Here is a 23,895-nt window from a genome sequence, read left to right as displayed (position 1 = left end):
AGCTTATGAAGGCACAACTTGTCTGCTCCAACATTATTAAGGGCTGTGATATTAGATCTTCAAATTGGCAAGTCAATCTTGACTTTGAATTATTGTACTCTCTCTCTCTCTGTGCTGAACATTTGATATTTATAATAGAAATAATTGATAAAGGGTTTTCCCCATCTTGGGGTTTTTCCCTGGCTTGAGCCAATCCCTATGTTCTTTTGTCTTGGCTTATCTTCTGCATATGTTATATATGTTCTTTCTTCAGTTACTGTCAATGCGATAATGGTATATGTGATTGCTGATGAAATTAATGATAATTAAGATTGGGCTAATATGGAACATTGATGTAATTGACCAAGGCAAAGAACATGTTAAGCTAAAATTAACATGGTATCAGAGCTCAAGTGAGGAGCGGCCCAAGCAAGAGTGTAAGAGAAAGCAATCACCAAGAGAAGATTGTTAGCAAGTCTCCACAGTCTCCTCCTCCTGCAAGTCTGAAGGTCCTAGCAAGTAAGGGTCACTATGTAAGGTCCCATCTCATCAAAAGACAAAAGGGGTTTTGGGACTGTTTTTCACTGTTTTATGGAGGGTTCTTCGTTGGCATTTCTAAGCACTTTTTGATCTCTAATATGGTTGACATTTGGATCCGATCTCGGCTCCTTGTCCTACGTTTATTTTTGCACCAAGTCTATGAATTTTGGAGGTTTACTATGGCATGAAATTTCAACTCTCTAAGTTCTCTGTGGCTCCTGAGGTATAGTGCGAATTTATTATCTAAGGCAAATCTGTCTGGGTTTCTAAAACAATTTGCATGCCCTAATCCAAGCCTGTCTGAAGTCTTCCTTCGTTGAACTCCTGAGGCCTAATCCATGATCTTTATCTATAGCATATTCGGCCCTCCTGAAGCCTATTCGGAGGCTTATCTATGTGATATTTTCGGCCCGCAACAAATTTGTGTGAAGTGAAATTCTCTGGGATAATTCATCTTTACCTAGGGTTTGAACATATATTTTTCTAAAGCATAAATTGTGATGATCTTAACCTCTAATTTGAGCCTAATCTAAGGAAGTCCTTCACTGATTTATTAAGGCATTCGGTAAAGTCTAGTTGGATGATTTAGAGTGGAAACTGAGGCAAATTTTTCTCACTTTTGAGGACTGGTTGCGTGGACAATCATGGGACCATTTATCAAATCTATTGAAACTAAATCTCTATGCTTGTGACCTTCTATGTTAGTTTATAGACACCATTTGAGACTTAGCCCTAAGTGTCACAATTCTGCGCATGGAAGTTTGATTTGTTGATTTCTGATAGCATCGGATGTGCTCTTAGCCTCAAAATTTGCAGGGAAGCTAGGACACATATTCCACAATACCCGAAAATCGTTTTGAGAAATTCCACCTAGAGATAGTTTTATTAAAATAATTAATTATTTTGAATGGGTGCCTAAGTCTAAACTTAGGAAATTGAAGTAATTAAAGGGTATTAATCAAACTGCGGACGAAACTTCTAGAAGAAGATGAGGATCAAGCCAAAATGATCTAAGTCGTTGATTAGAATCTAATTTGGGTCGTTGGTTCTCAATGAGAAGATTATAAGAGGCGCTCGATGGGCATTTGGAAAACACATCAGAGAGAGATCAAGAGATCGAATTTCTCAGAGAGGGCAGCGCAGTATTTGCTAGAGAATCGATTGAGGGGATTTCTTGCAGTGAGGGGCAGGGATAGTTTCTAAGGGAGATATCCTTATCCGGGAATACATCACAAAGGAGGCAGTGAGAGATCCGAAAGAGGCAGCACAGAGGCCACACTAGGCAACGTAGGCTAACGCTCAAGCAATGCAGAGCCTGAGAGGAGATCTGAATTTTGCTGGAGAAGTCGAGTTATGGAGCCAAAAGCTGGGGTGTGAGACCAGGAGGGCAAAAGTCAGAGTTCCAGAAGCAAAACGTTCAACCAGAAGGACTGACGCAGGCCCCAGAAGCAGTGACACAGAACAGCGCAGTGATTGCGTAGAAACTGTGTAGAGGTTGCTAGGGGCTAGCCATTCAGTGGCTGGATCAGTCTTGGATCGCCAATGATAGTGTGAGGTATCTCTCACTAATCTCTTTGTTAGTCAAATTCTTTGTATTGGATAGCCAGTAAGGCATCCAAAGATTGTATTCAAAAAACTATTGCTTAATAATACAAACCCTCAATTGTTGCACCAATTTTCCCTCATTGGGTTTTTCTAGGGACATTTGTCCAAAAATAGCAGTTATGTTGTGTATTTCTTTCTTGCTCAATTTCTTGATTCCACATTTAATTTAATTTAAGGCTGCAGTGTATTAGTTTCGGTATTTGTTGTAGGATGCAGTAAATAATTTGTTCAGTAATTAGCGAAAATAAGTAACTTAATCAGTTGTTGCAGTAGAAATTTGGGTCTTCCGAACTTTCACATGCTATCAGAGCTACAGGTGCAGCAAGAGAGTAGAGTCGAAAGAGCCCAACGCTGAAGAGAAAGAGGGAAGTCGAATTAATAGTTATTGGAATACTTAATATTGGTAATGGTGACTTCGTAACACGAATTCCTACAACGAGTTTCTCTTCTTTTCTTTTCTTTTCTTTTAATGTATGTGTGTGTGTGTGTGTGTGTGTATATATATATATAACTTTAAAAAAACAAAACAAAACAAAACAAAAAACTTTGTTTTATACTTTTCACTTTCTTTTTTTAATTCTTTTTTTATATTGTATATTTTCATAATCTTTATTTTTAATGTGTTACATGCCTTTTTTTAAATTGGCCAAGGGACTAGTTTTTTTTTCTTTTCGCTTCATCACAGACGTCGAAACTGGAGAAACTCCAAAAAAAATTAGTGTGGCTATAGCTTGACCAAGGGCCTAGTAATAAAAAAAAGGGCTTTGATACCAATGTAAAGAACAAATTTCATACTAAGCAGAAAATTCAAAATATATGGAATATAATAATGTCCATCATATGACAAGTAATATATTTATATAAGAATGTTTGAATGTACAAGTGATATGATAGGGCCCTATTATATACTTAGGCAAGGTACCCCTTCATGAATAGTCATGTCCTTTAGAACAAGTTTCTTATATATACTAATTAATATTAATTATTAACTATATGTTTATGTTCATAACATGTTCTCTTTACACATTGAATACCAACTTGTTCACCAACGAAATGTATGTTGAACCTATGTAAAAGTTCAGCAAACCTTAACCAAAGCTTTAAGGTTCACCTGATTCTGAACCTCATGCTTCAAATTTGGCAAACTTTGTGACTTAGATCCTCTCTAATTACTCGATTCACGTCTAACGAGTATATGAAAGGGAGGAGCCAGTCTAACGAAATGAAAATTAATTGAAGTAACCAGGAAGCCTCTAAAAACAATAACAGACTCACTATGGGGGCTTACCAATGCAAGCCAATGATATTGATCCTTACCAACAATCAAGTCCTCGAAAATATGTACTCAATGAAGGAAAGAAAACAATCTAAAAAGGTCTCAAGGTGTAAAGGTTGGGTCCCAAACTTTGCTAGCACAATGGACCAAGGAGCAATAAATTTGCACTAGAAGATGCACCAAAGGAGTGTCTTGAGTATCACTATCCTAGCCTAGTTGGTCTAGCAAACTTAATCCCCAAAGCTCAGAACCATAAAAAACAACAAGCATGATGATTGTGTCCAAGGAATGCAACTTGGATGAGAAACCCTAGAAATGGTTTTAGAAACACTATCTCTCTAGAAGGCATAGCCCTTCTTAAGTCAAGGATGGAGACCTTGTCATAAGTTGAAATAGGGCCCCATGAACTAAACCCCCAAATAAGTATAGGTCATAGTGATCTCAATTTCTACCCCTTAGAAATAGAATTGGTAATTGGAGAGAGTACTTTATTTTACCCAGGTCAACCATACATTAAAGAAGAACATAGAAGATGGACAAGGGGTTGATCTATCTATGTAATCACTTAAGCGAGGAAGCCAAGAGGATCACATTATCAACAAAATGAAGCAAAGAGATCTTCACATGATGTAGAAGAAAACCATCATCATCTTGAGATAGGACTCCATCTCCTCAAAAAGTGAAGATCAGTAGTCTGATAGTCTTTTTTGAATGTTGCATTCCATCTAGTTTTCTACTGGCCCTTATTGAACACAACTCGGATCATATCACATCAAGAATGGCAACATAACATATTAAGAAGGTATAATCGATCAAAATCCCCTTATACCATACACAAACTTATGGATAGTGTGTATAATGCATTCAGAACATGAAGGAAGAAGACATCAACCAACAATATCATTAAAGAGATAAGCGATAGGAGCAACAAGAGGGTCACTCCATCTACTATCAGCATTTTTGCAAGTAATGAGCTTCTAGATAACTCTTCTAATGCAACCAGATGAAGAGAATACAAGCATTTCTACAAACAACCATTTTCATAGCTCTTTAGAAACTTCTATAAACAAGTATTTCAAAGGATCATGAACAAAAAGGTGATGATAACAAAAACTGCTATATATCAAAGGAAATTTCATGCTTCAGACGCGAACAAACTTTCCTAGAGTGTACCTCATCGAAAAAAACTTCTCTTTCCACTTCAACAAATTCAAGCCTGCAAAAGCAATCAATGCATACATTAGAACCAATATTGACTGGTAAATCATGGTAAACAAACATTAATTAGACATATGTAACACAATGACAGATACGCTTGACATCCATATGGAACACTTTAAACTATTAAGGTATATGTAAAAATTTCAAAAAACAAAAGACATACCATGTCTACAAAGAAACTTCCATGACTAAATTTCTAGAACTAATACAGTAAATAATTCACTGCATGAACAGCATTTATCCATAAACCAATTGAGGAAGTGATATATAGAGGAACTCAATGAATAGATCTATTGTTCTTTAATAGACAAGTTAATCTTAGCATCCTATTCTAACTGAATCTTATCTATGTGAAGCACTCCACATTGAAAACATCTAGGAGAGATTTTGGACATCACAAGTTAACCTTATACATGCACTTAAGCACCCCCCTTCCATGAGGTAAATTTGGAAAAAAAATATTATCCAATTTACTTGTTCTGGAAATAATCCAGCTTATTTTGAGCGAGAGAAGTGTGCCCCACATGGTACCAGTTCAGGTCTATGTTATTCAAGGCAGGAGATAGCGCATCACATGAGGAGATTCCTTTTTTACTTCCAGTTGACTGATTCATGCATGGAAAATTGACATTCTCAGAAGTTCTATCCAGTTCAGTCATACCTCATCCAGTTCAGTTCAGTTCTATTCAAGGCAGAAGTGGGTGCTCTGCGTAATGTCCCTTTTTTCAGACATTAGGAAATGAGAGTATCTCAGTAGCCTGGGTTACAAATTAAAATTAATTATGGGCTACAGGAGAATTAATTAATTAAAAGTGACTAAAGAAAAAGAAATATTATAAATCGCTTTAATAGAGAAGGAAAAGACCCATGGTATTCGAATGACCCTTGATATTCACCCATGGTATCCCGATAGTCCACTACTATAAAAGGAGATGAGAGCTCACTCCTTAGGCATACATTTGGGGATAATTGTTTTGCTGTTGTTGAGCTGAGCTCTTGGAGCTTGTCTAAAGGAGAGCCCATATTATGTAAAGGGTTAGTTTCGACAGAAAGCGATCCACCCAAGCTTATCCGATCAAGAGGGGTTTCAGTATTGAGAGAAATACCATAGCCACTCCAAGAGGAGGGATCAAATCAGATTCCTCATTGGCACTTGGCAAGATCGAGATTTTGGAACATTGGTTGGAATGGTGAAGCAGCGCACAATTGCAGATTGGGAAATCCAGCCAGAGAAGATTTCCACCTTATCTATTTGTTAGGTTCCTATGAATTTTGATGTAATTTCCTTCTTAATAATAAATAAATAAACAGATGGGATTCTACAGTAGAATTTCTCTGCAAACTTTGTGATTATTGATTTTAAATCAGTCAAATTCTCAACAAGAATTATTGTGTGACAAGAATTATTATGCGCTTCTTCTGAAGAGATTTCATAGAATAATTTCTGAGAAATTAAAATAAATTTAAAAAGGGATATTACACTCTATCCGGAGGTTAATCTAAGTTACCTTATGGATCATTCATCCAGTTCTTTAGGGCAGAGCCAGGGCACACCACTTGAGCACTGGCTAGAGCAGATTCCATTAGATTATTCCCAAAAAATTCCTTCATCTTCTCCAGTTGACTGGTACACCCTATCCATAGGGTTTTCATGCAGAACTTGCAAGATTAGTTCAGAAGGACATTCACCTATTTTTCCTCTTATATTCCAGAGCAAGAAGGGTGCATCACTTATGAGGGAAGGATCTATTCAATTGAGTTTCAAAGTTTAGAGTACGGTTCCATCACTTTCTGAGCTTTTGAATCTACACTCATTCTCCATCGTCATCATCTCCCATCCTACTTGCTTCAGCATTCACATTCTAGCTTGGAGGTGGCACATGAATACAGGAAGAGTAGTGATTCTTCAGCACTAGGATGAACTTGCTCTCCTATGGTGAACAGAACTAAAAATTGAGATTACGTTTGCAACTCATCTCAATCTTTTGATCCTGAGGTTGTGGATCAAACATTGTTGTTGCATCTCTGTTCATTGATTAAAAAATTTAAATCTTCAGACAGCAAATTGATGTGTGTGTGTGTGAAAACTCAGTCCTTTCATTGCTTTCATGGCTTCTTGCCATCTTCATTAGAATCTAGTTTGTTAAGGAACCAATGGGAACTCACTGATTCACATCTTGGTTCCTCCATTTCCCACTATAATGCACCAGCTCTGAGAAGCATTATTTTGAAAATCTATTTTTTTACTGTTTCTAGAGCTAAAATCTCACACATTCAAGGCACAAAAATTTACCTTTCCGTGTGTATCTTTGCAGAAACAGAAGGAAATACTAATCTATTGAGTCTTGAGCTGTATTGACTATTTGTACTGAATTTGTATTTTGACTTCACTGACTTTTGTGAATCAGCATATCTGAACCAAACAGTGATGAAATTGCAGGTACGATGGACATTTTCCTGAGTATCTAACCACTGGGCTTCAGACCTTTAGGGAGACTGCAATATCTCTAAGGAAATTATACAATGATAAAAGAAGCATGCATAGTAAAAACACCCACAAAAATCACATACAAATCAGACACAATGAAATAAGCCAAAAACTGTGCTGATTTGAGCCATCTTATTATCAAAGTATGGAGTTACAATAGATATTTTGAAAGTGTGCACCTGGGTTTGCCCAGGGCAAGCTAGGCTAGCAAAGCCCAAGTGATGAAGCAAGTGCCACAACTGCTATGTAGCTGTCCCCGCTATGGGTCTGCGCTGAACACCCAGAAAATTGAACTGCTAGCTGTGAAGAATGGCTTATTTGACCCCCTTCCAGTGCTCAGAAAATTCAGGGCACGAAAATTTACTTTTCTGTGTGTATCTTTGCAGAAACAAAAGGAAATACTGATCTATTGAGTCTTGAGCTGTATTGCTATTCGTACTGAATTTGCATTTTGACTTCACTGATTTTTGTGAATCAGCATATCTGAACCAAACAGTGATGAAATTGCAGGTATGAGGAACATTTTCCTGAGTATCTAACCACTGGGCTCCAGACCTTTAGGGAGACTGTAATATCTCTAAGGAAATTATACAATGATAAAAAAAGCATGCATGGTAAAAACACCCACAAAAATTACATACAAATCAGACACCATGAAAAAAGCCAAAAACTGTGCTGATTTGAGCCATTTTATTATCATAGTATGGAGTTACAATAGATGTTTGGAAAGTGTGCACCTAGGCTTACCAAAGGTAAGCTAAGCTAGAAAAGCCCAAATGATGAAGCAAGTGCCCCAATTGCTATGTAGCTGTCCCCTCTATGGCTCTGCGCTGAACACCCAAAAAATTGAACTCCTAGCTGTGAAGAATGGCTGATTTGCCCCCTTCTAGTGCTCAGAAAATTCCAGGAAATTAACCCTAGCCTCTCCTCCAATAACCCACCAAAACCCAAAAGGGTTTGGCCAAACGCTGACCCCAGAATTTTGGCTCAATTTCCCCTAGCTCCCCTAGCTGCTGGGTATTTCGACCCACTTGTAAATGTCACCGCTGGAAGGCTCCCAAAATGGCTGAGATATTCAGCAAATCCCCTTCTAGAACTCCCCCACAAGTCTCAGCCCAAAACTCCTCTTCCTCCCAATGCCCATGTGTGGCACGAAATGGGTATTGTGTAGGTCCACGCAGTCCTTGCTGAACGAACCAGCTCCACAAATACACTGAAAAGTGCTTCCAGATCAGATTGAAGGTGATGAAGACGCCCTCCTAGGGCTAGAACTCAAGGTCCACTAAAGCAAGGGTGAGATTCTCAACTGAAAATCTCTTGTGCTCAACAGCACATGCAAACTTGGCTTCCAGCGCAAGCGTGCGAGTCAAGGTGAAAGTTCAAATGATTAAAGATACCCGAAATGAGCGCCTCCTATTTTTTCATTGCGCCTCCAATTTTCTCATGTGGGACCCAACCATCGATTCCCTTCATCCTTTCCCTCCAAGAGTGCTTATTTCCAAGAGGGGAGTCTATTCCCCCTTTTGTGTGGTCCCCACCATCTACTAGCCATTCGATTTTTCCCTTTCTCCTATGTTGGGCCCTTGCCTTAGCTCCAAAACTTCAAGTGGGATCCCGCAACCAACTTTTCCTAAGTGAAAGTACAAAATGTGACAAAATTGGCAAAATTGATTTTCCACTTACCAATTATTGCTAAGTGGGAATATCACAGTCCTCCCCGCCAAAAAGTTGTTTATCCTCAAGCAACTTATTATATAAAAATTAGTTAGTTAAGTAATTATTAGGCAAAGGGCATGATCTGGCAAAGGGCATGATCAAAGATCATGCCCATTCACCAAGAGGCACCTAGGGCGGTATAAAGCTAGGGACCTCCCTCAAATTGTAACCATCTTCTATTTTTCAATAATAACAAATATGAATTTTCTGAGTATTTGAGCGCGTTTGTGCCATCTAGTATCAAAGAGTTTCAATCCTTGGCGTCGGCAACTTTGCGCCCTGTCCATTCGCTCATTGTTCTGTTGTCATTCCATCATTGCCCAATTACCTGTGCACGCTCCCTTGTTCTGTCGCCTTGTCTTTCCACCCTCTGTCATGTCGTCCACAGTATTACTCCTCGTCGTCTGTTTTCCCTGCATTGTCTGTTGTCCCTACGTTGTGCTTCCGCCCATTCATCTGTCTGCAGTCCTCTACACACCCGTCTGGTTCCATACCTGTCCCCACCGATGTCTTCCGCACCCAATCGTTGTGTACCCCCGACTCCCGGTCTGCTATTTCCGGTCAAGTATCGGTCTCGGGCAGCTCTGATGGCGTTCGTTGACCTCGTGGCTTATTCAACCTGCCGGAGGGACGCAATCGTATAAGGTCACGATTGGTACGTTGGGGTATATAATTATAAAAGGTTTATAACTTAAATCATATAGCTATATAATATTAATTAGCTATTGATATAATTTAATTGATTAATTATTTAAAAAATAAAAACTATATGTTATATAATTAAATTAATTAACTTAATTTAATTACTTAAAAATAAAAAATAAAAAATAAAAATTAGTCAACTTAAGGAAGAAAGTTAAGCTGGCGGACAAATATACACCCCAACAAACCCGTTCAATGTAGAGAGTGGTGATATGTAGGTAAAGGGTTTCATGGAAAATGTAATAGCTTTTAGCCAGATATGTGACATTTTAATGATATTTCATTGTAATATTTTATAACAATGGATAAGGGAGGGAATCCCTTATAAGCCATTGAGTGAGAGGTGAAAACCCTCACGAGCGTTTAATAATAAAATTAAACGTTTGTTGGTTTTCACTCTACGGGGTTTCCAGGGTATATCGGTGTTCAATGATGTGATTCATTATTGTGTCAGATTGATGGTGTTGAATCCTTGATGATGTTGATTCCTTATTTGATGTGATAATCATAATGTCAAGTATGTGATTAATTAATAAGGTTAAGGGAATCATGAAATGGTTGCAAGGTTCATGAGACAATTTATGTTAATATACTACAGCAGTGGTGGTCAATGGTTATGCAAATGCAATTTACTTTACGTACTAATGAACATTATATCTAATGGTTAATGAGGAATGTGGAGTAGTGATTTTGGTTAATTACTTGTGCGTCGATGATTTGAACAAAAAATTGATTGATCTGGAGAATAAGATTACTAGCCACTCTAATAATTTCAACCAAAAAATAGTCGATCTTGAGAGTAAGGTTATCGGGCATTCCAACGATATCAAGAAGCTTCAGGATACGACAAATCGGATAGAACTACAACTCGGGCAGAACCATATCAAATCTGAAATGAATCATAATCAGACAATGTCATTGTTGAGCATTTTGTGTGACAGGATGAAGGTTACACCCGAACTACTCCAAGATGATGGAGGTAATCAACAACACAATTCATCAGATTCAACAAATTCAGCAGATTCTCATGAAAAAGCGGAGTCTCCAAAAAAATCATCCACGCACCATCAAGGAAATAGTAACGCGACTTTTTCAAATAAGCAGCTCTGGAATACATTCACCAATCAATACCCTCTTTTCGCTCCACCATTAGCAACGTATCAGCGAAAGGCAAAAATCGAGCTGCCCAAATTCGATGGTAACGAAAAATGCAGTGTTGCATGGCTGAATAAAGCAAAAGAATACTTCGAGATTTACGACATCGACAATGATGACGAAAATATTAGGCACGCTTCCATGAAAATGGAAGGAGAAGCATATAATTGGTATATGTGGTGGAAGAAGACGACAATCGCCATCAGTTGGAGAAAATTTAAGGATGCATTCTTTAAAAGATTCCAAGGTGTAAAGGAAGAAGAGTTCTTTTCAACACTCATCAGATTACGACAAAAAGGAAATGTGGATGAGTACACCCAAGAATGGGAGACCTTAGCAACACGAGTACCTGGGTTATCAGAATCCCGTCTAATTCAATCATACATCTCCGAACTCAAAACTCATCTATGAGTAGAACTTGAGCTTCATGACATTACGTCAATAGAAGTAGCAAGACAAAAAGCAAAAGTTGTTGAAAAGAAATTTGAACAAATATTGTGGTAAAAACCAGAAAAAAGTATATTCGAGATGAAGAATGCCCTATATGTGAATACAGATAATACAAGATATGTACTACCACATCTTCGGGAAGGCAAAAAATCTAGCATGGAAATGCAAAGGATAAAAACGTTGTGGCAAGAAGTGGGACCCTAAACATAGGTGTGCTAAAGGAAAAGAATCAAAGAACCTATATAACTGTGAAGCAACTAATGATTCAAACAATGATGAATCAGACATAGAAGGAGTAGAAGATGCCCCAGAATTCCCTCCAGAATTAGATGAGGGAAGTATTCCGCAAGTGTCACTATCAGCTATGACAAGGATATCACAACTCCAGACTCTAAAATTAAAAGGACATATAAAGAAGAACAACGTAGTGGTTCTCATTGACTCCGGTAGCACCCACAATTTTTTAGATGCAACTGTGGCAAAGAGACTTAGCGTTTTCTCATTTCCCTTATCCAACATGAAGGTGATGCTAGTCGATGGTAAAAAAATTGAAAAGGTAGGGAAATGCCATAAGGTCAAATTGCAGTTTCAAGACTTTAATTTAGAATCCCCATTCTTCATTGTACCATTAGGAGTAGATGTGGTCTTAGGTATCCAGTGGCTATGAACCCTAGGCATTTACTCTGCCAACCATCAAGAGCAGTTCATAAGCTTTAACTGGGAAGGGCAAAGGTACAAGTTATATGGACTCCAAGCACCAGAGAATCAAATCGTGTCGTCATCCTAGATGATGAAGATGATTCGGAAAGGAGCACCAGCTTATGCAGTAAAATGTCACCAGTTAGAAATGTTATCTGCAAACATGATCAACGAAGAGTCACCAGAGGTACAAGAGCTAATTCAGAAGCATGAAAAGGTATTCCAAGACCTGCCCATGAAAATGCCTCCTAACAAGGAAATTGGGCATACAATAGAAATCAAAGCAGGATCAAACCTCATGAACATCAAGCTGTATCGATATCCACATCACCAAAAGACTAAAATTGAAAGATTAATCCAAGACCTTTTAAAATGCGGGATCATCTTGAAAAGTAAGAGTTTGTATGTTGCTCTAGTGGTATTGGTAAGGAAGAAAGATGGATCATTCAGGCTATGCATTGATTATAGAGGAATAAACAAAATAACGATTAAAAACAAATTCCCAATTCCCTTTATCGACGAAATGTTGGATGAACTACATGGCGCAAAATACTTCTCAAAATTGGTCTTAAGGTCAAGCTATTAACAAATCAGAATCAGGTTGGAAGACATACCAAACACGGCATTCCAAACACACGAAGGTCACTATGAATTTAAAGTAATGCCCTTTGGGTTAACCAGTGCACCAGCAACATTCCAAGCCACTATGAATGATTTATTCCGTCCATATCTTAGGAAGTTTGTATTAGTATTCTTTGATGATATTTTAATTTACAGTAAAACTTGGAAGGAGCACCTACAACATCTAGATAAAGTTCTTACACTACTAAAAGAACATCAGTTCTACGCCAAGAAATCCAAATGCACCTTTCAGAAGGAAGAAGTAGAATATCTCGAACACATAATATCCCATTAAGGAGTGAAAGTGGACCCTAATAAAATCAAAGCTATAAAGGAATGGACCAAAGCAGTTCATATATCAAAGATAAGAGGGTTCTTAGGATTGACTGGATATTACCGAAGATTTATTAAAAACTATGCACATATAACTACACCTTTAACAAACCTTTTAAAGAAGAATTCATTTCAATGGAATGAGAAAGTAGGAAGATGTTTTGAAGAACTGAAGGAAGTTATGTCTAATGCCCCGGTATTGGCAACTCTAGATTTCTCTAAACCATTTATCATCGAGTATGATGCTTCCGGATTCGGTATAGGCGCAATGTTAATGCAAGAAGGGCATCCAATAGCTTTTGAAAGCACGAAGCTCAATAAAAGAGAATGTCTTAAGTCCACATACAACAAGGAAATGCTCGCTATTATGCACACACTAGCTAAATGGAGACAATATCTTTTGGGAAGTAAATTCTCCATTCGAATAGACCATAACAGTGTAGAGCACCTCCTTCAACAAAAAACACTTTCCAAAGAACAACAAAAAAAGATTGAAAAAATTGCCGCCTTTGACATGGAGATACTACATAAAAGAGGAAAGGACAATGTAGTAGCAAATGCCCTATCTAGGAAGGACGAAGAACCAGCACTACTTGCAATCTCAGTTGTTGTTCCTAAATGACTTAATGAGATTCGAAGTGTGTATGGTATGGATCCAGACCTTCCAAACAACTCAAAATTTGAATGGAAGAACAACATTCTATGGTACAAAGGAAGAATCTATCTGAATTCAAGCTCCAAGTATAAATCCAAGATACTCAAGGAGTCGCGATTCACTGTCGATCGGACATGTAGGATTCTTTAAAACTTACTACAATGCATGTCAATAATTCTTTTGGAAAAGGATGAGTCGCGATATTCAGAAATATGTAGCAGAATGTGGCACATGTCAAAGAAATAAAAGTGAAAATATTATGACACCTGGGTTACTTCACCCCTTAAACATTCCGAATCAGAAACAGGAAGAAATATTGATGGACTTTATTGAGGGATTACCTGAAGGCAAGTATAAGATTTTCGTAGTAGTCGACAGACTCACCAAATATGCTCACTTTATTGCAATGAAGAAATCAAACTCAGCTAAACAAACCGCTGAGATATTTTGCAAAATATTTATAAATTACACGATTTTCCGAAAGTCATTGTGAGTGATATAGATGCCAAATTTAAGGGTAATTTTTGGAAAGAATTGTTCAACCATATAGGAACCTACCTAAATATGAGTTCCGCTTACCACCCTCAAACAAATGGACAAACAGAGGTTGTCAATAAATGATTGGAAGCCTACCTACGTTGTTACGCTACAGAAAAACAAAATAAGTGGGGTTAGTGGTTGCATCTCGCTGAATGGTGGTATAATTCTACTTATCATACCTCAACAAAAATGACTCCATTCCAAGCTTTGTATGGGTACAAACCTCCAAAATTGAAGGATCTAGCTACCGTCCAAACAAATCTACCAGCTGTTAAAAACCAACTAGAAGAAACCCAAAAAATCGTCCAAACCCTAAAAGAATAGTTAAATAATGCAAGAAACCGTATGAAGCAACAAGCAGACTGAAATAGAACTGAAAGAGAATTTGAAGTCAAAGAATGGGTATTTGTCAAGCTCCAGCGATACAAACAGTTGTCCTTGTAACAAAAAGCGAAAAATAAATTGGCACCGAAGTTCTATGGACCATATCAAATCAATAAAAATTTGCATATAGCTTAAACCTTCCGGATAAAAGTCGAGTTCACAACGTCTTCCATGTATCCTGCCTTAAAAGGGCATTGGGTGACCATCAATCAGCACAAACAACGCTTCCATTCTCAGATGATGAAGGAAGGGTCATTTTAGAACCAGAAGTTATCATATCCACCAGAGAAAAGAAGCTTTGATCTCATGTAATCAAGGAATACTTGATCAAGTGGAAGGACTTACCAAAAGAAGAAGCTTCTTGGGAGATTGAAGCATTTCGTCAACAACATCCGTCGTTATGTATGCTTTGAGGAAAAAACATTTTCTGGGAGGAAGGCAATGTTATATAAAAATTAGTTAGTTAAGCAGTTATTAGGAAAAGGGCATGATCAAAGATCATGCCCATTCACCAAGAGGCACCCTGGGCAGTATAAATCCAAGGGCCTCCCTCAAATTGTAACCATCTTCTATTTTTCAATGATAATAAATATGATTTTTTTGAGTATTTGAGCATGTTTGTGCCATAACTGCAAGGATGGATGTTGGAGTATCTGCTCTCCCTCCCAAGTGGCATCCTCATCAAGCAGATTTCTCCATCTGATCAAGAACTCTTTGATGATCTTGTTCCGCAAATGTCTCTCACAGGTGTCCAAAATAGCCTCAGGCTCCAAAACCACATGCCCCTCATCATCCATGGGCAGTAACTCTATAGATGTTGTCACCTGCTAACCTAGTGCCTCTTTCAGGCAAGACACATGGAAAATGTTGTGAACTCGGCTCCCTGGTGATAGCTCCAACTCATATGCCACCTCTCCAACTCTCCTGGTGACTCTGTACGGCCCATAAAAGCGAGGCTTGAGCTTTTCGGCCCCCTTTTGTTTGAGCGGGGACTGTTTGTACAACTGAAGCCTCAGAAAAACCAGATGCCCAACCTCAAACTACCTCTCTACTCAGCCCTTGTCAACATAGAGCTTCTACTGGTTTTGTATAGTATGTAGGTCGTCCTTGAGAGCCTGTTAGATATCCTAGCTCTCCTGTATCCAATCCTTGGCCCTTGGGGCCCAGTTGTCTCCAAACATCACAACAGCGAAATTCAATGCATCATAATTGTACAAAGCTTGGAATGGGGACATACCTATGGAAGTGGTACGTTGTGTTGTAGCAGTACTCACCCAAATGCAACCACTGTATCCATGCACGCTGCTGGCCCATCACATAGTTGTGTAAATAGCCCTCCAACCATTTTTTTACAATCTTTGTCTACCCATTGGTCTGGGGCTGATAGCTAGTGCTTGGGGTGAGCTCAATACCCACCATCCAAAATAACCCCTACCAAAATCCCCCCATGAACTTGTTGTCCTGGTCACTGACAATAGTCTTCAGAAGACCATGAAGTCGAAACACCTCCCTCAAAAACAGTTCATCCACCTATGAGGCCGAAGACCGGGCGGAAATAGCGAAGAAGTGGGCAAATTTGGTTAATCTGTCTACCACCACATAGATGCAGTCCTTGCCTTGGATTGTAGGCAACCCGGTGATAAAATCCATCGAAATACTCTCCCATTTCCCCTCAGGGGTAGGAAGAGGCTGTAACAATCTAGCAGGGTGTGTCTGCTCACCCTTGTTCCTCTAGCACGTACCACACTCTCGGACGTGCCTCAGAACATCACCCTTAAGGCCCTTCCATGCCAAATGATCCCTGATAGCCTTGTATGTTTTGGTGAACCCCCGATGCCTTGCTAACGGTGAATCGTGGGCAGCCTGCATAATCTTCTCCCTTAATTGGGAGTTGGGCACTAAATAAATCCGGTCCTTATAGTAGATCACCTCGTTCATCACCCTGTACCGGTCATCTGTAACTGCACCATCAAGGACCTCACATGCAAATCGGTCCTTGGAATACTCCACTAGCAACTGCACCTTCCAATCCGGCGCAATGCTCATCAGCGAAATAATGGTCGGCCTCCTGGAAAATGCATCAGATACCACGTTGTGCTAACACTTGACATACTTAATGTCAAAGTCATATGCCTGAATTTTTCTCACCCACTTTTGTTGCCTCTCCTACAGTTGTTTCTGCTCCAAAAAGAATCTGAGGCTATTGTGATATGTTTTCTCTCGAAACCTGTTGCCCACCAAGTACAGTCTAAACTTGGCTAGCACATGCATGATGGCTAGCATCTCTTTGTCGTTTATGGAGTATAGTCGCTCGTGGGAAAGTAGCTTCTGACTCTCAAAAGCTACCGAGTGCCCCCTTTCATCAAGACCGCTCATATGCCCTCCCCTGATGCATCGCACTCAAGCACAAAGGGTTGCATGCAGTGTTGCGGGGGAGCGCACCCCCCCCCCTCGCTCCCGCTCCCGATCCGCGCTCCGGGCGGGAGCGACTCGGGAGCGGGTCGGGAGCGCGCTCCCTAAAAAAAATTTCGCTCCCTGCCTTTTCGGGAGCGTTTTCGGGAGCGTTTTGCATTTTTGTTTTTGTAGTAATGTTCGAAATGCAATTTTTTTTGAAAGAAACAAATAGTTTTTGAGTGGGGCAACTTAATGATCAAGTCTAGGCCCTAGTATTGATATGCTATTCATGGTAATGTTAAATTCTTAAAGTAAAAGTGACATTTTCTTTAATTTTCATTTTCATCCTTTTACTTAAATTTTTAACATTACCATGAAATGACTCAGGATGTTTGAGAGTGGTTTCGTCCTCATTGGATTTCATATGGAGAAAGTAGAATTTTAGATTTCATTCAAAATCCAGCAGACTTATCAGTTTTTCAGGATTTCAGGATTGGGGGATTGCAATGTTTCCATTGAATTTTGTCATGTATTAGGGTATGGAACTCGTATTTAATCAAGAATACCAATCCCTCTATGTACCTTGATGTTAGTGACATTGGTTGTCGAACTCCTCTATCATGACCCTTCTAAAAATGTACGCATCACTCAAACAAAATCTTGACTTGACATGCTATGCTTTTTCTATCTTATGTTAATGCTTAGAGGGTGATATTAATGACAAAGATCCCTATACAGATACAAAGGTAATGACAAAGATACCTCTGGATATTAATGCTTGGAGGGTGATATTAATGACAAAGATCCTGATTTTGCAACAAGACTAAAAAATTAGACATTTCTCGTGGTGGCAAGAGGCCCAAGCATAAGAAATAGATAATAGATTTACTTCTCTTTTCTAGTTTCTAGTAGCTTTTATAACTATTGACTCTTTCATATTTATTATGATATTTTTTTAAACAATATATGACAATTTAAGTTTGAAGTTGGCAATTATAACTCATTAGTAATGAATTATGAATATGATGCTTCATGAAAGTTGAAAGTTGTTTCATTTCATTTCATTTTATAACATTTCATTTCATGTTAGATATTATTTGTTGTAATGGTTACACTTAGCTTACAAGTACAACTTTGGTGATCAATGATGATAAATGTTATATATTGAATTTTGAAAGCTTGAAACTTTAAGATTGATGAATCATGAGACTCAATATGTTGTATGTTACTATGTTACTAACTTGCGGACGTGGTTGATAAAGATTATAACTTCTAGATGATTGTTGTTATATGGTTCAATCTACGCTTTTTTATGTTTTTTATATCTAATTCATCATTCTACATGTTTTTGTTGACATATATGTATCAAAAATTAAAAAATATAAAATATATATATATTTTTAAAAAATCGCTCCGGGATTCGCTCCCAAACCGGGAGCTTCTGAAAATGGTCGCTCCCGCTCCCGCTTCCGCTCCCGCTCCCAAGTAACATTGGTTGCATGAAATTTGGAAGTGCCAACATCGGGCAACTGCTCATCACTTGTTTGGGGCGCTCAAAAGCCTCCTACACTCCATCGGTCCACTTAAATGCCCCCTTGGTCAAATCAGTGAGGGGGGCTACCAACTAGGATAAGCCCTTCACTAGCTTCCTGTAGTAGGTGCATATACCCACGAAACCCCTCAACTTTGTCACATTCCGAGGTACTGGCCAATCCCGGATGGCCTCAATCTTCTCCTCATGCACTCTCACGCCATCCTTCCCAATAATATGCCCCAAATAGAGCAGCTTTGTCAATCCAAACTCACACTTGGACAACATGGCATAGAAATATTGCTCCTCTAAAATGCGCAACACCACCTCCAAGAACTGCAAATGCTCCTCCTAGGTCCAGCTATAGATCATAATGTTGTCAAAAAATACCAATACGAATCTTCGCAACTGCCCACGGAACACATGGTTCATGCAAGACAGGGAGTTGGTAGGTGCGTTGGTTAGTCCAAAAGGCATAACCGAAAACTCGAAGTGCCCATAGTGACACCTGAATGTTGTCTTGGGGAAGTCTTGATCCCTCACTCTGATCTGGTGGTACCCCGAATGCAAGTGTATCTTAGAGAAGTACTTGGCGCCTCTCAGCTCATCTATGCGTGGAATCGAGTAGCGGTCCTTTAGGGTCTTTTTGTTGAGTGCCTGGTAATCTATGCACATTTGTAACGTCCCATCCTTCTTCTTCACCAGGACAACTAATGAAGCGAAGGAGCTAGAGCTAGGCCTAATATGCTTAAGTGCCAGCAGCTCATGAATGGCTCGCTCAATCTCATCCTTGTAGACCTTCAGATGTCTGTATGGAGTGGTAATAACAGCCTATACCCCCGGCTCTAGCTCAACGTGTGCACAATCCCCAGTCAGGTGGCTGCCCTGGCAGTATGTCCCCAAACACTACTGGGTATCTGTCTAGGATGGCCTATATGTCTTGGGTTGACCCCAGCCTCGGAAATCCTCAACTCCACCGCCCACTCAATGTCACCATGCCTCAGGTCAGCCTCCATCCTGTGTGTTGAGACTGTCTGTGGAGGGTAAGAATGCATGCCTCGAAGAACAACTAATTTGCCATCCGGCCCTGTAAACTCCATCTCCAACTTCCTCTAATCAATAGTGACCTGACCAAGAGAATAAAGCCACTGGACACCCATCACCACATTAGTGTCTGGTACATCCACCACGAAGAAATGGTCCGTCATTGAATAGTTCCCCATGGTCATTGTCAAAGCAGGGACATATGGCATACACTGCATGGTCCTATCCCCTGTCACAAGGCTGAGAAGCCCTCAAACTCCTTGTTCGTGATACCCCTCCTTCGGACCATCTAAGCATTGATGAAATTGTGGTGCCCAACTATCCACCAAAACTGAGACACGATGTCCCTACATGGTGCCTCTGATCCTCAATCAAAAATTTGGGTGCCCCACGTAAGGACGCAAGGACCCCTCCTGCTGGGGCGAAAGGGGATCTCCCTGGTGGTGAAGGTGGTGATGGTCCCCTCTCAACATGTGCCACGTTGGCATCTTCGTCCATCTCCAACCCTACATCATCCTCCTAGTCATTGTTAGAGAAGACCTCAATGTAATGGGCCTTGCCTATTGTGCATCTATGGCTTGGTGCCTAAGGTTCCTGACAGGTGAAGCATAGCTTTCTCCTCCATAGGTCTCTTCGAGTCTCCTCATCCAAATTTCCCCACCCCAGTTGGCTCTCGGTGTTGGATCCCTAGTGTCTCTCTCGCTCTGCTGGAACACCTGTCTGGGTGGTATCTGCGTTTTGGCCCTGGGTAGAGCATCCTGCAAGTCTCGGGCTCTACCAACTGCGTCCTGCAAAGTGGTGGGCTTGTTAGACCTCACCAAACCCCTCAGTGGCTTTGCTAGCCCCTCCAAGAACATGAAAACCCTCCTAGCCTCTGATAAATTGGGCACCATCACTAACAATCTCAGGAACTCAGAGATATATGCCTCAGCTTACCCAATCTCCTTGAGCAACGTCAGCACTCCAAAGTGCTCCTCCGGATCTCTCCTCTCAAAACGCTCCAATACCCTCTGGGTGAAATCCTCATAGGTCGTGACTCCCGCATGTCCCATAGTGGTTAATCCATGGAACCACCAATCATGGGCTTCCCCCTCTAAGTGCGGCATGGCAATCTTGATTGCCCCCGCCTCTGTCATCTATTTGAGCTTAAAATAAACACTAACTTCTCAACCCATGCCCTGGCTGAGCTCTTGGCCGAGCCATCAAAAGTTGGGACGAATAATCTTCCCATTGTGCGCTGAAGGTCTGTGCCATGTGTGTAGCCTCCTCCATCCCTTTCTCCTATTGTTTCCCTTGAGATGGCAAAAGTCCCTAAAGGTGATGGCCTCTCTAAAATTGGGCCCATAGGATTGATACTCCACCAAATAGTCCCCCATGGGCATCTCCTGCCCTCGCGGCCCTCCAGCACCAGATGTTAGAAATGTGGGGATGATAGATCTAGCCAATGTGTTGGAAATAAGTGGTGTCTTGGGTGGATTTGTTGCCTAATGGTGTGAAATGCCTGAGCTTTCACCCAAATGGATTTCTCCCTTAATACCTTTGCCCTTGTTGTTGCTGCAATTCTACTGTCGTGGCTCGCCAATGCCCTTAAACAGATCGTTGATGGGCTTCAAAAGGTGTTGGGAAAAATCCTCTTCTTTACTGATCTTGTCTCCCCCATTATCCCCCATATCTGGCCTCTCAACCTCCGATTCAATGGTCAATGGATCAAGAGTGATTTCGTTGCCTTTCCTTGCTTCTATACCTATACCTCCTGTAAGTGACGTTTTGCTTATCCTCTGGTGTCATAGACTAAGTTGCTCCCACAGGCTGAGCCAAGACTATGAGCTCTGATACCACTGTAATATCCCTAAGGAAATTTTACAATGATAAACAAAGCATGCATAGTAAAAACACCCACAAAAATCACACACAAATCAGACACCATGAAATAAGCCAAAAATTGCACTGCTCTGAGCCATTTTATTATCAAAGTATGGGGTTACAATAGATGTTTGGAAAGTGTGCACCTGGGCTTGCCCAAGGCAAGCTAGCAAAGCCCAAGTGATGAAGTAAGTGCCCCAACTGCTACATAGTTGTTCCCTTTATGGTTGTGCATTGAACACCTAGAAAATTGAACTATTGGCTGTGAAGAATGGCGGATTTGACCCCCTTCCATTGCTCAGAAAACTCGGGGAAATTAACTCCCGCCTCTCCTCCAATAACCCACCAAAACCCAGAAAGGGTTTGGCCAAACTAACCCCGGAATTTCGGCCCAATTTCCCCTAGCTTCCCTAGCTGTTGCGTATTTCAACCCACCTGTAAATGCTACTGCTGAAGGCTACCAAAATGGCTAATATATTCAGCAAATCCCCTTCCGGAACTCCTCCACAAGTCTCAGCCCCAAACTCCTCTTCCTCCCAATGCCCACGTGTGGCACGTAAACAGTACTACGCAAGCCCATGCAGTCCTTGCTGAACCAGCTCCACAAATACGCCGAAAAAGACTCCCAGATCAGATTGAAGGTGATGAAGACTCCCTCCTAGGGCTGGCACTCGAGGTCCACCGAAGCAAGGGTGAGATTCTCGCCTAAAAATCTCGTGCTCAAGAGCACATGCAGACTTGGCTTCCAGCTCAAGTGTGCTAGTCAAGGTGAATGTTCAAATGATCAAAGATACCCAAAATGAGTGCCTCCTCATATTTTGTCATTGTGCCTCCAACTTGCTTATGTGGGACCCAACCATCGATTCCCTTCATCCTTTCCTTGCAAGAGTGCATATTTCCAAGAGGGGAGTGTACTCCATCTTTGCTGTGGCGCCCACCATCCACTAGCCATTAGATTTTTCTCTTTCTCCTATGTTGGGCCCTTGCCTTAGCTCCAAAACTTCAAGTGGGGTCCCACAAACCACTTTTCCTAAGTGAAAGTACAAAATGTGACAAAAATGGCAAAATTGATATTTCACCTTAGCAATTATTGCTAAGTGGGAATATCACAGAGACTCCATTGGGATGAGTGGGGGTGTGACCGAGTGATATGATATGCCCCGAAGTAATATCCAGACTTTAGATTACTTTCTATCCAAGGGTCTTTCCAGGAAATAATACTGGTAACTGCATCCAGCAGTTTCTGAAATTCCTCTTGTACTCTGTCTTCGTATATTGGGTTCATCTTGTAGGGTATCTGCTTGAAAGATTTGGCTTCTGGCTGCAGATCAATACTCAGTATCTAAAACTCATTTGGTATACCTTTTCAGTCATAACAACTATAGGCAAAAAATTAGCACTCCTTTGAAGAGTATACTCCTCTACTGTTGTCCTTTCAAGTCACCTATTTCAAGGTATTTACCTCTTCCGCTTCTTTGCCAATGTTGACCTTCCTGGTTCTGTTCCTGTTATCATACAGCTTGTGTTGATTTGTAGCGTATTTTGCTGACCCTTTGAAGACCATTCTTGTGTTTTGTTCTCCTCTCTGCTCTCTTTTGTATAGTTCTTTGGGAGAAAATCATATTTTATTTTGCTGGACATTTGAAAACCATTCTCATGTTTTGTTCTCCTGTCTGCTCCCTGGAAAATTTGAGGATTTTCTTTATTATTTCTTGTACGTGGCTATTTTGGTCTATTGTTCCTCATTCTATATTTCCTGTAAATTGTTGCCAAAGCTGATTCCAATCCTTGGTCTTACCTTTGTCTTTTTTGATGAAAGTAAAAGTTATTTCAAACCCCATTAATCAGTCCACCAATGGCATCCACTGTTGTCTCCCCTATTGTTGTTTTAAATCTGTCAACTTCTTTAAATGATGCAACATGACTGCCCCATATCATCCACAATAAATGTGTCTTTCGATATTTTGAAACCTGCATAAGCAGCTAGAATAATTCTTTGATCTTATTCCATGTTAGCTTAGGTTTTGCAATGAAATGGGCCATCCACCACAGCTATGTTGAGGCTACTGAAGTGATTAGAAATGCTTTAACCTTTTCTTTGTTGGTGTATAAATTTGTTCATTCTTCAGACTTTTGTATGTCCTTCATTGGATCTTGATGATCATATTCTGCTAACGGGCTGATCTTTTTTGCTTCAATTCTGAGTCGATTTTTTGCATATACTGGATATATCTCAAGATTTACCAGTGCCCTTTGTTCTAATACTTTAATGGAAACCCCTCCCAAGGGGACATCCATATGAAAAACACCATGTTCATTTGAGTTCAGCTCATCTTTTTTCATCATGTAATATACAATGCAAGAATAACAATAGGGTGAAATCCATATAAGATCAATATATATATATATATATATATATATATATATATATATATATATATATAGATATATTGAATAACGTAGATGAGAGGTTTTTACAATCCCATGTTACAATATATTCATGCACATTGGCTAGCCATGATGGTTAATGAGTCATGAACCTAGCTCAGGTCATGTCCTTTAATTAAGATGTGTCACTTCATTTATTGTTATTATTACTACTATTTATTTGATGTTTATTATTATATTTATTTTAAATGACAACCTGACAATAACTAATATAATAATAATGAATAACGGTTAGGGCCCTAACAAACTTT

At 39.9% G+C, this 23,895-nt stretch overlaps 1 protein-coding gene across 4 annotated transcripts in view; it reads right to left on the bottom strand.

The window, feature by feature from the left end:
- The window catches only part of LOC149228449 (exportin-4 protein), a 408,868-nt gene that overhangs the window by 260,717 nt on the left and 124,256 nt on the right, over positions 1–23,895 (bottom strand). For all 4 annotated transcript variants that reach the window (XM_089378212.1, XM_089378213.1, XM_089378214.1 and 1 more), the window contains exon 6: positions 4,574–4,616. In XM_089378212.1, coding sequence (XP_089234338.1) covers positions 4,574–4,616 — 43 coding nt within the window. The remainder of the gene's footprint in view (positions 1–4,573; positions 4,617–23,895) is intronic.

The sequence above is a fragment of the Pinus tabuliformis genome, chromosome J (genome assembly GCF_031772625.1).
Source record: "Pinus tabuliformis cultivar Carrire ecotype Pingquan chromosome J, CPIR1, whole genome shotgun sequence".
Lineage (NCBI taxonomy): Eukaryota > Viridiplantae > Streptophyta > Pinopsida > Pinales > Pinaceae > Pinus > Pinus tabuliformis.
This window is presented reverse-complemented; position numbering and strand designations above follow the sequence as displayed.